At 37.7% G+C, this 17,109-nt stretch overlaps 1 protein-coding gene across 1 annotated transcript in view; it reads left to right on the forward strand.

Moving 5' to 3' along the window:
• The window catches only part of Cubn (cubilin (intrinsic factor-cobalamin receptor)), a 248,624-nt gene that overhangs the window by 188,155 nt on the left and 43,360 nt on the right, over positions 1-17,109 (forward strand). The window contains exons 55-56 of the mRNA XM_005386965.1: positions 7,352-7,508; positions 9,430-9,579. Of these exons, the coding sequence (XP_005387022.1) occupies positions 7,352-7,508; positions 9,430-9,579 (307 nt within the window). The remainder of the gene's footprint in view (positions 1-7,351; positions 7,509-9,429; positions 9,580-17,109) is intronic.

The raw sequence follows: 17,109 nt of genomic DNA on the forward strand, positions 1-17,109 counted from the left end.
TTCAGCTTGAACTTTAAAAGCCTGTAAGCTGAAAAGACAATGAGACACCCACATAAAAATGAGTGCAGTGGGGAGTCAGCAGGGCCGTCTTTCTCTAGTTATAAATCCTACTTATAGGCACTTTCACTTTCAATTGACATGCAACGATGACAGCATTATAAGTTCATTTTATCTGCAGCTTATGTATCTCTGAGTGACTATGCCTTTTAGTGGGAAGAATGTTGACCCTAAGGTCATGGGAGTCGGGACTCCATTCTCTCAGAGTTAACACCTGCATGTTCTTTTATGAGCTAATTAAACATTTGAGCTCCCTATTACTCACCTATGAGAGGAGTAGAATGATTCTTACTTTAGTAGGGCTGTTTTAAGCATTAGAGGTAAGATGATACCATAAATAATGGTGCTCAGCACTTGGAATATAAAATCATCTAGTGAGAGGAAATGGCTTTTTTGTTAATATTGTTATTCCATATCAGCTCTCAAATTATGTTTTATATCTTATTGATCCATGCTTCCTGTTTAAATGAAAATCCAATACTTATATAAAGTATGTACATAATGAAACATTTAATGTATGCTTTTACAAATTGCTTTTTCTGTGAAATAAGTGAATTCTCTTCTCAGTAATGAGTCAATATCAAGTGTATAGACTTAACTAAAGCTATTCATTTCTCAAGTTGTAAAAACTGAAGCTGAAAAATAACTTGGGCTCCTTTCTCCTCTAATAGAATAGAAGACCCTCTGACCACATAAGCCTGGGATGCATGAGATCATTTACAAACCTTGCCAAAAATAAGCGCTAGGGAAGTTTTCTTTTCCTCCCACTGGACCTGAGAGTCTACTTCTGCCATGAGATATGAAAGTGAGTCAGAAGAACTCAACAGCAAGCAGCCTTGTGTGGGAAGCCCCTTTTTACCTCTAAGCCCAAGTCTCTCTTTCACCCAAAGACAATAGACAGGGGCAGAATGGAAAAAGGTCCAGGAAGCCTTTTGGTCCCTAAGATCCAGGGATGCTCCTTACCTATCCAAAGACATTGGGGTGGCCAGGAGTCATTAGTAGGGACTCATACTATATTGTTCCCCTTCAATGGAGAAATACATGGAATCCCTACCAGGTAAAACATCCCCTGCCCCGTCAGGTAGCACTAGCAAGAGCTAGTAGCAACCCAGGTAATACCATATAAACCGAGCAGTCCAAAATTACACCACAAAGATTCTCAAAATTACATAGCCACTGGAAGTACAGCCCAAAAAAAGAATGAAAGAACACATGCAAATTGTAAACAGGGTGACTGCCTGCTAAAGTAAAAGATTTAAATAGGGTTTAGAGTCTCCTAACATAATAAGGCACCAGGACACAATAAAAGAACCCATTGTAAGAGGAACAAAGACCATCACAACTTAAGTCAGAAAAACACAATCAAATGATGTCAGCACTGAGGTATCTCATGTGTTAGAATTACACAAAAAAGATGTTGTAGTACCTGTTGTGAAACTGCTCCAACTATCACTGACAGGTTTTCTGGAAACAAATAAAAAGTGTAAATTCTTAATAAAGAAATAGTAGTTGCAGTGAAAGACTAAATGGGAATTATAGAACTGAAAAATATATCAGAAGTAAATAACTCATTGGATAAACTCAGATGAGAAAATAGAATCGACGAACTTGAGAATGTGCAATAGAATTCAGCCTCTGAACAATGAAGACAAACCAGACTACAGAAACATAAGCAAGGCCTTAGGACCCAAGAATCATAATGAAAGGTCCAACATTCATATTACCGCAGTCTTGCCAAAGAACAAGGAAACACTCACATAGAAGGCTCAACCAAAAATGTTATATCTGGAAAATTATCCTTCAAGAATAAGGTAAAAACAAAACATTGTCATTTAAAGGGAAACTAAAAGAAATTACCCTCAGGGACTACCATTACAGATTGCTTCATGGAAACTTTCAAAGAACATGAAATGATATGAGAAAGGATCTTGGAATATCCAGAAGGAAAAAACGAACCTCGAAAGAGCAGAAATGTGTGTATACAACAGAACTGTCTTCGCAGTGTTATGAGTAATGTTTAATAACTGGAACAAAAAGTTATAGTACCCTCTGATGCTCAAGAAAATAAATAAGTCAGTGAGGTAAAAGTACCTAAATGGACCTTAAATGTCTGCATTTCACTCAAGGTGATCCAGTGTGGGTGCTTGCACATGGTTATAATCACACGTGTGTAATCGCACCCAGAACAATGACAACTGCCAAAATTATACGAAGAGATTAACCCAAAACCACTATAAGTCAATCAAAATGGCATCTCCAGGAAGTTAAACAATGAGAAATGAGAGACAAGAAGCAGTAGCAGTAAACAGAAAGCAAGTAATAAAATGGCAGATGTAGCACAAATATATAACAACAGTTTAACTATAAATAGTTTCATTACACCAGTCAAAATACAGTTATTGATTCTTGGAGACAAAACATGACTCAAGTTATAATAAAATCACTTCAAATTCCTACACATGGATAGGTTAAGAGTTAAAGAATCAAAAAAGGCACATTATGCAAATATTGATCCAAAAAGCAAAAATGGCTAAAATACTGTCTGATAAGTAGAATGCAGAGGATGGAAAATTACAACTATATAAAAAGAGAAAGCTTAGATAATGATAAAAGGATCACTCCACCAGAATGACAAAATGATTCTAAATATGTGTGCATCAAACAGCAGTGCTATAAAATACATGAAGCAGTAATTGATAGAGCTGTAAAGAGAAATAGATTAATCTTTGGCTACACTTGAGAACTTCAGCACTGCTGGCAATTGATAGAACAAGTGGAAGATAATTAGCAAGGTTGTAGAACTCTATAAAACCATCAACTGGTAAGAAGTATGTAGTTGACATATACAGAGTAAACTGTACAATGAGAGCGGAATACACATGTTAGGTACCCTAGGAATACACCAATGTAGGCCATATACTGAGGCAGCAAAACACTTCAACAAGTTGAAGAACTGAAATACAGAGTGTTCTCTTTGACCGTATCAAAAGCAAGCTGAAAAACAATAACAGAAATGAAATCTTCCCAAAGGTGGAGCTGATCTGGAGAGAACTGACCGGGAATGAATCAAAGTAGTCAATTAAAACACCTAGCCAAAGTGAAAGTCACAGGGGCTGGGGATTTAGCTCAGCGGCAAAAGTGCCTGCCTGGCAAGTGCAAGGTCGTGAGTTAGGTTCCCGGTACCGGAGAAAAAACAAAAAACAAACAAACAAAAAAAACAAACAAAAAACAAAGTGAAAGTCACAGGCAAGCCTTTACTCACTTACTGCAGTAGTGCAAGCAAGCAACTAAACAGGTAAAAGTGCCCTCTCACCCAAACATAGTTTTCTTCATGGAACAGCCCCTGAAAAATGTCAAGTAGATTGGTGTAGAGGTACGGATTCTCTCGTGCTCAGTGAGCCCCAAACAAAAATGAAAAAGTTCTGAATACTGATTCAGAAAGGAGAAGAATGTTTTCAAGTTTTCTTATCCCCCAGATAAAGAGGTCTTGCAAAAGTGCCTGAGGAGACTTCAGCTTTCCACCCCACAAAAGGAGAACTCAGGAAAGGAAACGTCCAAATGGAGGTACCCAAGCTAGGACTGCAGATATGCATGAAAATGTAAATGCCCGTGGGAAGGCCTGAAAATTCACATGTAGGTTTTGTCAAGGAGATGAACTCTTCGATTCTGTAAATACATAGATATTACACAAGTAATTTGTGAATCAAAAGAGCCATGTCAAACACAATTTTAAAATACGCAGACTAGAGTAAAACGAAAATAGGATGTATTAAAATGTGTAGGGTGTAGCTGAAGCTGTGACAAAGAGTAAATTTATGACACTAAAGAGAAATCAGTCTGAAATCATTCATAAATTATTATATCTAGTAAATAAATTCAAAGCCAGCAGAAGCAAAGAAATAATAGAGATGAAAATAGAAATTAGTGATCCCCTTAGGAAAAAAAATCAAGAAAACAAAAAGATCGCTTTTTAAAACTTGATAGTAAGATTGATAAAAATAAAAGGTGAGAACACGCAATTGCCAGTATCAAATGGGAATGAAATAAGAGATATCACTAAAATCTTGCAGCTGCTGAAAAAATGTTTAGAGAATACCCGGAGCAATTTTATGTTCATAAGTTAAACAACTCTGGACAAATGGGCCAATTCTTTTAAACCACTGCAGTAACAAACTATCACAAAATTGGTGCCTTGAAACAACAGGAATTTATTTTCCAACAATTCTAGGAACCAGAAGTCCCAAATAATGGTGTCAGTTCCTCCCAAAGATTCTGTGAGACAGCTCCTTTCTTGCCTCTTCTAGCTTCTGAGGACTCCAAGCACTCTGGCTAGCGGTCATGTTGTTCCGGTCTCTTCCTCAATGGTCACGTTGTCTCCTTCTTGTCTCTGTTGTGTCTCATCTGTGTCTGTTGTAAGAACTCTTGTTGTATTTATGCACCATCTAGATAATTCATGCTCATCTCAGGTTAGGGCCTTTCATTAGGCCAAATGCAAATACCCCTTTTCCAAATAGGGTAATAGTCCTAGAATCCAGGGATTAAGATATGGACATATTTTTCAGGGACCACTATTTAGCCCACTATAAACACAAGCTACCAAAATTCAACCATATAAAATAGATAATCAAGATAGCCTTATGACTATTAAAGTAATTGAAGTATAATTGAAAAAACATCTGAAAAATAAATCTCCTGAAATGATTTTGCTGCAAAAATACTATCAATTCTAAAAAATTCATAGCAACTTTAGTTTCTTTCAGAAAGTAGACACTTCCCAATTTATTTTATGGGATTAGAATTACTTGACCAAAACTAGATAAAAGCAGTTTACAAAAAATAAAAAAACAACACAACAGAGAACATGAGAACCCATATCTTACAAACTTAGATGCAAAGATGCTTAATTTTTTCTTGCAACCTAAATCTAGAAATGTATAGGAAGCTTTATAAACAGTAAGTTAGTGGGGTTTACCCCAAATGGGTTTATTGATCCAACAATGGAAAATCAACCAGTATATTGGATCATATTAGCACACTAAGGAGAAAAAAATCTTATAATCATATACTGGTACAGGAAAAACTTGACCAAATAAAGCATGGATTCATAAGAAAAATCTGACAAAGTTAGGAATAGATAGGAATTACTTAAAATGATAAAAGCATTATTAAAAACCCTATCATTATTCTCACATTCAATGGTAAAAGACTGAACACTTTCCCTGTGAGCTCGGTAAAAAGGTAGAATGTTCACCACTTTTGTTTAACATAATACTGAAAGTTCCAGATATTGTAGTGAGGGAAGCCAAAACTGATAAAACACATACTGGTTAGACAAAAATAAAACTGTCACTAGATGATGCAGAAGTTGTTGACTGTCATCAAAGAAGACATTTATGTAATATTTAAAATGACAATAGTAGGGGCTGGGGATTTAGCTCAGCAGCACAGCGCCTGCCTGGCAAGCATGAGGTAGTGAGTTCGATTCCTGGTACCAGGAAAATAAATAAATAAATAAATAAAATGACAATAGTTTAGAAATGGAAAGCAAATGGCCAGAGCTTATAGAGATGAGCCTGTGGGAGTAAACTGCACATGGTTGTGAAAAGGTAACTGTAAGTATCCTCCTGGCATTGGAACTGTGCAGTATCTTGAATGCAGTTGTGTACAGCCTCTATGTGACTTAATACACAGGCACAGGTGCAAGCAAAACTGGGAAACTGGTGAATCAGTGGGTTGCACATATGTCGACAGCCTGATTATGAATAGTTCTGAAAGATGTCAATAACCTGGTTATGTAAGCTGAGGGAACTGAGAACTCCGTACAATGATTTCTCTGCATTATATCTTACAACTGCATGTGAATCTGTAATTATGTAAATAAACATTTGTTTTCTGAAAAATAATTAACTTGGGTGGCAAAATAACTTACAACAAGACTGAATTATGTAAAACTCTAACAAGAGTCAAAGAGTTTTTGAGCAGAGGGTCATTTAGGAACATGTAGATTCAGTAGTTTTGCTGAGTCCTGGGTCATGTAGCCAGTGAAATGAATTCTAGATTGACCAGGAGACACTGGACACTTGATAACTGTGTACTATTTTTGGCATTATCCTTACTAAGCTTATATTCTTAGGTCAAAAGGTACAGATGTCAGATTCATAATTAATGGCTATAGAAAAGTGTAAGCACTTAAACATGTTTGAAGTTGTTCATTAAAAACTTGAGGCTCTTTATTAAAACTTGTAGCTCTTCCTTTACCTATTTAGTAATATTGTCTGTGTAGTAATGTAGTAATCTTTGTCAGAATAGTGCAGATAAGTATCTTTCAGTGTCATGTTCATCATTTTATAAAATGTAGATAGAAAATTTTGTATACTGTTTCCCTAAGTTGATTAAGAGGAAAAAAATCTTAAAAGAGTTTTAACCTAAACCTTAGGTCAAATGGGGATGTTAATTGAAATGTCCCTTAATCCTGAGCATTTGGCAGAATATCTGTATTTTTGTTCTCAGTAGCTCTAATACCAGGCACCTACAATATCTAATAATTGGCAAATATAATTTGTCTGCAATGAGGGTAGTAACAGCTAGACATTTACTGTTTGAAAATCAATTGAAATGACATGGCTTTAAAGAACTGAGAAATATTAAATCAGCCCTAGGAATCAGGGCTATTTCACACCTCTTCCTCTGGATTGATTTCCTGATGGAAATCTTTCTCATTATGGCTTGATGTTTTGGGTTCTGCCTGAGGAATATCCTTGAAAGAGATGTATTCAAAATGAATTAGTTTGTATAATTTAACATGAAGACAATGTAGAATAGTTGAGTAAGACTAATGCACATCCAGTTACTTTCTTGGACCAGATAATTCTCAGTTGTGTGTGGGGGTGGGGGTGGGAAGTATCTTGAGCATTTTTTGAAAAGCCCAACCCCCACCCACTAATCACTACCACCCCACAGATCAAATGTGACCATCAGACTCACCTCTGGACATTGCCAAATGTGTCTTGGGGAAGGCAGTGTCACCTACATCAGGTCAAGTGGAAGTTCAGAAGAATGTGATAGTGATTGATTTTAGAAAAATCCATAGCAAAACAAAAATAAACACACTCTCCTTTGGAAATCAAAATGGGACAGACTATTTGAAAAGCAGCTTAAATATTTTAGCTTGTGTTTTATTTACTACTTTTTTTTTTCTGTGTATACTTGGGGATCATTATTTTAAAGCCTAAGCACATTAAAATATAGATGGGGGGAAACTGCAGACACTAACTCCTGTTTATGGCTCTTCTAGGTGTGGGCAGGACCTGAGCAGACCTTCGACAGCCTGTTGACCACACGGTGTGGGGACGTGGCTCCCAGCCCGATCATCATATCAAAAAATGCATTCACTATGGTCTTCCAGTCGCAGGAGACGCCAGCCCAGGGCTTCTCGGCGTCCTACGTAAGCCGTGAGTAGCACTGAAAACTAAGCCAGACATTACTGAAAGAGTGTGGGTGCCACAAGCAGTGCTGGGGCACTGAGAACAGCCATGCCAGGGGTGGCTTGAACTGGGGACGTGAGAGAAAGTGTAGGAGCGAGTCATCTAATCTGGAAGAGACACCCATCCTTCAACTATCAGCAAAACCGGAACTGAACTGGACAGGAGGTCCACTGAGAAATGGCAAAAAGACTTAGGTGCTATCAGCCAACACCTAAACACACACCTAGAATCCAGAGTAGGCAGTGTTTGGCAGACACTTAGGTGATGGTGGGTAGACAACCACTGTTCCTGGCTTAGGGCGCACTGACCGCCTACATCAAAATCTCCTGGGGGCTTGAAAAACCTGCAGGTTTGGGGGCATCAGCCCAGATCCAGCTGAAGCCAGCATTTCCGTATGTGTGGGCTTGCGTGTCAGATCTCTCATCAGAGGCCTGTCAGCTCGGTAAACTTTGGAAGCCACTTCATGGGGATTCTCCCTTCCTAGCTGGCTACATGGGGCACTTCCATGACCACTGCACACAAACTGCATGAGTGGGGGTGGGAGCAGTGTCCCAGCCTGAGAGGCAGTGCCCTGTGCCTGCTGGCTGAGTTAGATCACGTAGCCACTCACTGGAAATCACTGTTTAGGAGAAGATTGCAGGAAAGGAATTAGAGAGAATAATGAAAACAAAAAATGGATGGTTCGGTCATAAATAAGGGAATGAAGAAAGTGGGAAGGAAGGCATGGAAGACACCCCATGCCTCATGTAGGTCTTCAGATTTTCATACATGTACATATCAGCTTAAAAGGATCGTTTCATAGTTGATAGGTCAGGGAGTGGTATGAATTGACTAGCTAATGGCTCTATGAAAAGAAGTGTCATCTGATGGTAAAAAGATGTTTTTTCTTTATTTCTCACACCAAGGATTCATGTGAGAATTTGATAAGAACTGTGAATTCAGTTACTTTTTAAAAGCAACTACCATTATTCATATAAACATCTAATAGTAACAATAACAGTTTTTTAATAGGACATTTTCAAAACACTAAGGGTATAAAATATTAGTTAGATGTACATAATTTTTATCAGTTCTTTAATTTACATGAACCATATTTTCAGTGTACGTGGGGTAGAATTTCTACTACTTAGTACCAAAATTCTTCAGTATTTTCATATAAAATATTCTTATTTTACACATATGCTTATTTTTATTTTGGTGGAGCTTTTTCATTTTTATTAATACACATTTGAAGTTCAGTTTACAATCACCTTGGGCAGTGGGTGCATGTGCGTAACTTATCTTGTTTCTTTTTTTCTAATCCTTTCGCCTCTCCTCCTCTGCCTGCTCCTCTAGCTAGCCTTTCAGTTTCGTTCTTGTTGATATTATTCGTCTCAGCACTTGTTTATGGTAGAGGATGTTTACACTCATCGAGGTTTTAGGTTCCTGTACATGGCATGTCCTTATTCTACTCATTTCCCCTTCTCTACCCCCACCTCTCACCCTTAGTCTCTTGGACCTCTGCCCAGGTGCAAGAGAGGCAGCCCTTTGTCTCCTTCTGTCCATCCTTTCTTATCCTCCTTGTTTGTTCTTTGTCTTGCTCAAGTGAGAGACACAATATGGTACTTAAGCTTCTGTGTCCGGTTTATTTCCCTCAACATTATATTTTCTAAATGCATCCATTTTCTACAAATGACTCAAATTTGCCCTTTATAGATGAGTAATATCCCATTACACATTTTTTTCTTAAATCAAAGCTTTCTCCTTTCAGTTATTGCTTGTTCTGGTTGGAAAATCTCAGGAAACTGTCACTAGAGAATTGATGGAGTGGTACCTTTCCTTTACTGATTAAATAGACATTGCACGCGAGCACCGATGTCCTGATGACGCTTTTTGTGTTCTCACGTAGGATGTGGCCGTAACTTCACTGGCTCCTCGGGTTACATTATTTCTCCAAACTTCCCCAAACAGTATGACAACAATATGAACTGCACCTACATCATAAGGGGTGGTCCCCACTCTATGGTTCTTTTGACTTTCGTGTCTCTCCATTTGGAAGGTAAGTTTGCTCTTTTTCAAGAAGTTATTTAATTTTAGTGGATGAAAGTTGTGTTTTTAAAGTGCACACCATGACGTTTTGATATTTGTATGCATTGTGGAATGACCAAATCAAGCTACTTAATATATCCATTAACTCACACTCTTTGACATTTTTGGTGGTGAGAATGTTAAAATCTATTTTCTTAGCAATTTTCAAGCAGTGAATAAATACATTCTTACTAGTTATAGTCACCAGTCACCATATTATACAATAGATTTCCTGGATTTATTCTTCCTGCAGAATAAACTGGAGTTTTGTATTCTTTGACAAAATCCTCCCATCTGGTTTCCCCCAGGGGTCGGTAACCATAGAAGCCCTGTACTTCTAAGAGCTCAGCTGTTTTGGATTTCACATGGAAGTGAGATCATGCAGTATTTATCTTTCTGAGCATGATGTCAGGTTCATCCCTGCGTTACAAATGACAGAGCTCCTTCTTTTAAGACTGAGTAGTATTCTGCTGTGTTTCCTTCATCTTCCACCCACGGACAGACACTTACATTGATTCCACGTCTTGACTCTTATGAAAAATGCTGCAGTGAGTGTGGGATGCAATGATCTCTTTAACATACTGACTTCATTTCTTTTGTATATATGCTCAGGAATGGAGTAGCTTGATTATATGGTAGTTTTAGTTCTAATTTTTGAGGGATCTCTGCACTGTTTCCACAATACTCTGCCAGTTTACATTTCTACCAACAGTGTGAAAGCATTCTCTTTCTCTACATCCTTAGCTATGGATGCTAAGTTTACTCTTAAATAAATTACAAACAATTCTTAAGAAAGTAACAAGTGAATAGAGGTAGAGACAGTCTATCATCACCACTTGAAGAAAAGAATCAACATATGTTACAGAGTAGATTTAATGTAAGTGTGAATAAAATTCCATCCAACTTTTAAAGAACATGAGCACTGCATTATAGATTCCATCTGGAAGTGAAAAATAGAATAAAAACCTAAAGGGTGTAAGTATCATATAAATTGGTTAAAGAAAATTAGTATGAAATGTGTTGTATGTCAAAATAGCTTTTACTATATTTATTCGCACTTACACTCTATACATATACATGTGAATGGATACACACACTACACACACACACACACACACACACACACACACGTACTAACCTGTGACAGAAACTGTCTTGTTGAGTCAAAATCTGTGTGCAGCAAGTACTGAGTGAGTGAATTAATAAGATTAATATTTATGCTCTGCTTTTATAAATTTGCCCTGAACTCTCCTTTCATCCCTCCGCTTTTTTTTTTTTTTTTCCAGTACTGGGACTTGAACTCATGACCTCATGCTTGCCAGGCAGGCATTGTGCCGCTGAGCTAAATCCCCAGCCCCTCCTTTTCTTCTTTATAGTAGTAAACTAGGTTTTATTTAACTTATAAAATAATACTTAACATTTTTTCTCCGATTAAAAAAATAAAGTGTAAGTATAAGCTTTCCTTCCCACTATTTCTGTGAATTTTTTTTTTTAATTTTTTTTTTTTTTTTTTCCGGTACTGGGACTCAAACTCATGACCTCACACTTGCCAGGCAGATGCTGTGCCACTGAGCTAAATCCCCAGCCTCTATTTTTTTTAATTTTAAAGAGAGAAAAAAAACAACAAAACGATACAGAATTTCAAAACAAGCTGGTAGGAAATTAACAATGATTATTATATTGCATATTGGTATCTTCAAAACAGTTGCTCAGGTTACAAGATATAAATTTTATATGTGTATATATACACACACACACACAAGATAGCTCAGATAATAGTACTACTGATTTCTAGTCATTCATTGAAAGGACAGTTAGTGCTTATATTGTTTGATCAATTTTGCATGTCATGCCCTTTTTCTTTGTGACCTTTGTCTTCCCTCTCGTGATCACTCAGGGCTGCAGCTCCTAGCCATGAGCATTTCCTCTTAAGTTCATTTCCAAATTTAGCAGTAATGTCGAACCTTTTAGAGATGAGTACCCAGACTGCAGCCCAAAGCCCATTTATTCATCACGAAGTGCCAACACTGTGATTAAACCTAAATACTGAGGTTATTGTTTAGAAAAAACCAGCCCATATAGTGACTGCTTTGTCTTAACAGAAAAGCACATAATACACTTGCCATAGCTTCGCCACCCTGCCCTAGAGCATTAGAGCTGGCAGATGGAAGAGTGGGCCATGGGTTTGGACTAGGCCCTGTCTAATCACAGACACAGCTTGGTGTTTAATGGATATCAGGACATAGAGCAGAAATCCCTGTAAAAGGGTATTTTCAATTCCTCATAGTTGTAATAATTTTTCTAAGTTAGCTACTTCTCAGCTTCACTATTTGTGAAGCCATTTCTGCATATTTAGAATGTCTTTCTCTTTGGGTTAGTCTCTCTAGGCAGAGAAAAGTTACACTTAACAAGATGGGGTCTGTAGTATTCAGTATCCAGGAGATTTAGACTGTAAAAATAAAAACGTAAAAGTGACACATTTGTACATTGATAAATTATATGAAGCTTCCCATACTTTTTCCTTTTTCTATGGCATCACCTTCCTTTCTAGAACTCTGTGGCGGTATTTTTTAGGACATAATAGGAAATGCCAACTATATATGGATACCTGTCACTGTAAACGTAGAATATGAAGTAAAATATAATTTGTTAGCATTTGCTGGCACAAAATCTCAGTAACATAAAAAGATGATCATGAAGATTGATAAATGGTTTATACAAGATGATCTGATTTCTATTTAGAGTTATACATATGAATCACATCTGTAAGTCTGTGAAGCAGTACTTTGTTATCACTGTGTGATTTATGGATGATTTTTTTTGTTATACCATTTGTTCTATTTCTTTATGGGTAAAAGTTATTTTAGTAACAGGAAAACTCATGGCTCAGATTTTACATTCCCATCTGCTTTCGTTTTACGTTAAATTAGATAAACATGTTGCAGGCCGATGCCATTCAGACACACCAGTAAATGCACTATGAGGCCACAAACGCATGGCTGAAGTCAGCAGCACATGTACTGTAAGGAGCCTTACAGCACCTGAAACATAATTCCCTGAGCTTGATTTTCTGGGTGGGAAAGGAGTAGCACACTTCAGAGGTGCACTTCCTGGCATGAGGTGCAGTGGGAGCATAGAGTTTTAAGGTGAATGTGAACATCAGGCCACCCACTTCCTTATCACATGACTTGTGCAAACTACTTTTTCTTTGTTTCTAATAACTCTTTGCTTTTATTAACAAACACACAGAAGGGTCATGCCCCACATAATGACATCTGCCGATCAAGGATGGACTGCATAGATGACAGTGGTCTCCTATTGTATCACCTGGTGGTGTTGTAGCCTTCTTAGTCTGTGTAAGTGCGCACAGATGAACGACGAAATCACTTAAGGATGTGTTTCTCAGAATGTGTCCTCATTGTTATAAAGCAGATGACTGGATATGTAAAATAGTAGCTAGGGAAGTCAATAGTGCCAGACTAATTACTACTAATCAGTAACGATTTGCTAATCTGCACCCAGTTGAAGAGTCTGATTTTTTTTTTTAACAAGGTAATATCCTTATAGAAAGGTCTGGTGACACTTCCTGTGTTACAAGTACTCAACCTTTTCACACTGCTAAGGGGATAATTCCTAGCTCTAGACTAATCGAGTTATGATGATTCCCCACAAAGGGCAATGTTAATCAAATTTATTTTATAATTAGATTTTTTCTTTCTGACCACATTGATGGTGACATTTATTGAATCCCAACAAACTGGAGTCTTCAGCTACAGCAAAAATAACCTTTCCCAGGCCCTGCTGAAGGGAGCCTGAGGGATTCATGTGCACTTCTGCTGTGATACAACTGAGAATTGTTCTCAAAGAAGGTCATGGCTTTGGGGAAGGAGCATTGGTCTTTCCAGCTGCTGTAGGAAGTAGGAAGTGGTTCTGAGAGACTCTGTTTGAGTCTTGCTGGGCCCAGCATGCCAGTGGGGTCACTGCTGACTAAGATGAAAAGGAGGGTTCTAGAACTGTTGTCTTAATGGACCATTAGCACTGAAAGATAGAACTGGCAAGGAGAAGATGGGCAGTCTCAGGCTACAGAATACTATGGGGAAGCTGCTAAATGCTGACAACTAGTTGGGAAGATTTGTCCTTTTTCTATGTGGACAAATCATCCCTTCATTGTGGCTACTACACGCTGACAACTAGTTAAGGAAGATTTGACTATTCAGACATGTATACCGATTACGCAGCTGCTCACTTGAGCTCTTCCTACCAGGAGGCTGCAGAAGCTCAGTGAACCCCTCTCCACTCACCATAAAGAAAGTTGTTTTAGAAGTGCATTATTTTATGTTGGCCTAAATTTCTCTAACTCTCTCAATACTTTTACATTTCCAATATAAACCATTTTACAAACTACAGACTGTTACCACTTGGGCTCATCTTGGAATTGGGTGTTACTAAATACTTACTTTATTTCCCCAAATATTAAACAGTCCAAAAGTGTATTTTTGTGATCTTTTAGCCATGTGGCCAAGTTGATGCCCTCAAGCTGCTAGAAAAGTTATAGGCCCTAGTTTTTACGTTGTAGATAAAGCACTTAGTAGATGGAGTTAACCCAAGGTAAGCCAAGGCCTTCTACAGCTCAATTTTTCTATCATTAAAATTGGATTATAACATTGATTCATCTTAGTGATAGCAAGGGGCTTGTTTGTTTGTTTGTTTGTTTGGTGGTGCTGGGGTCAAATCCAGGACTTCGTGCAAACAAGGCAAGTACTGTATCGCTGAGCTACGTCACCAGTCCCTGGAGATTTTTAATGAAAAAAATCTTACCTCTAAGCTAACCACGGACTCAGTGTTGCTCAGATCCAGAGCAACTGCCACATATTGGCTGCCTGGGTAGCACTTAGCCCATGTGGTGGGGGCTACGAAAGAGCTAAGTGCTTTTGTTCTTTGTCCTCTAGGGACAGTCTCAAAAATCAGTCAGGGTTGGGTTACATTTTCAGAGCCATCAGCTGGGAAGTCCTACCTAATATTTGCTTGAATTCTCTGATTAGCTTGAAGTCCTGTTTTACAAGCTACATCTAATATAACACTAAAAGGAGAAAGGAAACAAAAGTTAGTTTTAGATTTTTCTTTTTGCTCATCTCATAGCACAATAATTGAGTTTTGCCGGTTGTTTCATTTCACATTTCCACTTATTTAAACTTTAAAGAAAAGTGGCGTTATGCAACTTACCAATTCTTCTCTTTGCTTTCTCGCTTGTTTTTAAAGAATTCAGAATGCGGGCACATTGCACAATGAATTATTTTAGAAGAAATTGAGCAATGGTTCCTTTTAAATACTTCTTATGGGTATTTCATTAAAATTGGCAGGGCGTTAGATGGAACTGCTTAGTTTGTGAGATTCCTGCTTCGGCTCTGCTGCACAGGAACTTGCTTTGTTGGAAGGCTCTGGCCTTCGCGCTGGATGGAGCTTAGTTCTGCGCTAGTCTGTGCTTCTCTCTGCTGAAGCACTTTGCCAGTGAAAAGACCGGTTTCCGTGCTTTGCAGAGTGAAGCTAATTAGGCAGGGGACAGATGCCTGTCAGTGCTTTCCCTTAAATCACTTGCCATCTCGAAACCCTTTACTCCTTCCCCAAAAAGACCTGATTTTATCTACCTGTTCACAGTGTCCTAACTAAACGATACTCCATTAAGCTTAGTCCCTTTTGGCACTTTGTCTCTTTCTCCCTATGACTCTGAAGAAAAACTATAGACTGAATCTAAATTCCACAAGTTTATGCTATTTGCCACGTTCCTCAGCCTTAAGTTTTCTGTTACTTCTTCCCAAAGTTTTAGAATCATAATAGAATTCAGAATTAGACATTGTATTGTAGTAAAGTCCACAAAAATGTAATAAAACTTGTATTTCAGTACTTTACATAGAACGCCTACACATCTCAAACAATAAATATGTGTGGGGAGGATAGAAGCAGTCATAAAAACCAATCATGCTCAATTGCTTTACAGCTTAGATGTCTCAGCAGTAAATATGTATCAAATCATTTATGGAAGGTAGAAGTGACAACGATTGTAGCTGCCTGTCCTACGGCATGGACTGTAGTCCCAGGAGAATATATTGTTCAATTTCAGGGAGCTTGTCTTCCTAACAGGTTCTTGTGCCTGATTCAATGTCACCTGTTGGCCTTAAACTCAACTTTGAGATCTACCTTGTTTCTTAAAGAACTTTATCTAGATCTTGACAAAGTTCCTGCCTCTCCCTAGCAGATAGTTACCCTGGTCATACTTAACTGTCTTCTACTTGAGAGTGCTGTGTACATATAATTATGAGCAATGGATTCCTCATTTAATTATGGAGAAATATTCAATTATTTTCTGATGGTCACTGTCTTTATCACCTACTATCTTCTCATGGAAGAATCATGCTGATTTCTTTGATCGAACACACTGATGTGATATGTAGCCCTTAAAAAAGATATGTGTGCATTACTTGATTTCTTGTGCCACAGTATTTATACCTCATTTTCTTACCTATTACCTGTTCTTACTAGTTCTTGATACATCTTTAGATTTGCACAACTTTGCCAAGTTGTAAGGACAGCCTCTGTGAAAGAAGTCACAGTGGGAAAGGATGGAAGGATACTTTAATCCATTAAATGTTTCCAAGTATCACAGTTTTCAGTTCGACTGAGTCAGGCTTTGAGAACAAGCAGATTATCTTGAACAATTTGATTTATATTACATTGTCATGTACCAAGAAATTCAAATTCCCTCACATCCCCTCTCAACTTCCTCTATGTCTCCCCAACAGACTTTCTTCTTGTCTCCCACCATTTGTAAGCAGTTCATGGGCTCTGGTTATGTCTCAGTAAACCACTGCTATTAATTTATAATTAAACTAGCTCCTTTAACTAAGTTTTTGGAAGAATAATCAAGTATACAGCACACTTTACCTTAAGTGTCATACCCTTGCCATGATTTTCTAAGCTGTGTACCACTGTGATAATCTATATCCTCAGCCCAACAATTTGTAAAGCAGCTTTAAAACTGAAAGGCACCTGCATAGGAGGCTGTTTAGCAAACACAGGGCCAGGAGTTCAGCCTGGGGTCAGGAATGTTTCCCTGCATTCTGTGAGTTTGGATCTGTAACTTTGTACATGGCTGTTCAGTAAAGATGTTTTTATAGCCAACACAAAGTGTTTTCTATTTTCAAAGTCATCTACTCTGCATTTTTAAGACTCCATCTGAGCTTTTGTATGTGTTCAAGAAAAATTCGGAAGTGGTAATTAAAGTACATAATTTGGCAGTACTCAAAGTATGAATCTGAATTTAATTTCATCCTTGTCTTATTTTTCCCAATATCACATTGCTTCTAATTACATGGTAAAATCATTAAAGTTAAGTCTTTCACATTTATGACCGATTAGAAACACTTCTATTCTAGGATTTTCAAAATAAGGGAATTCTCTGAGGCTTATTTAATAAATAGGATCTTCAATTGATGCCTCACAATAT

Source organism: Chinchilla lanigera, unplaced genomic scaffold (assembly GCF_000276665.1).
Source record: "Chinchilla lanigera isolate Chin_1 unplaced genomic scaffold, ChiLan1.0 scaffold00028, whole genome shotgun sequence".
In the NCBI taxonomy this organism is placed as follows: domain Eukaryota; kingdom Metazoa; phylum Chordata; class Mammalia; order Rodentia; family Chinchillidae; genus Chinchilla; species Chinchilla lanigera.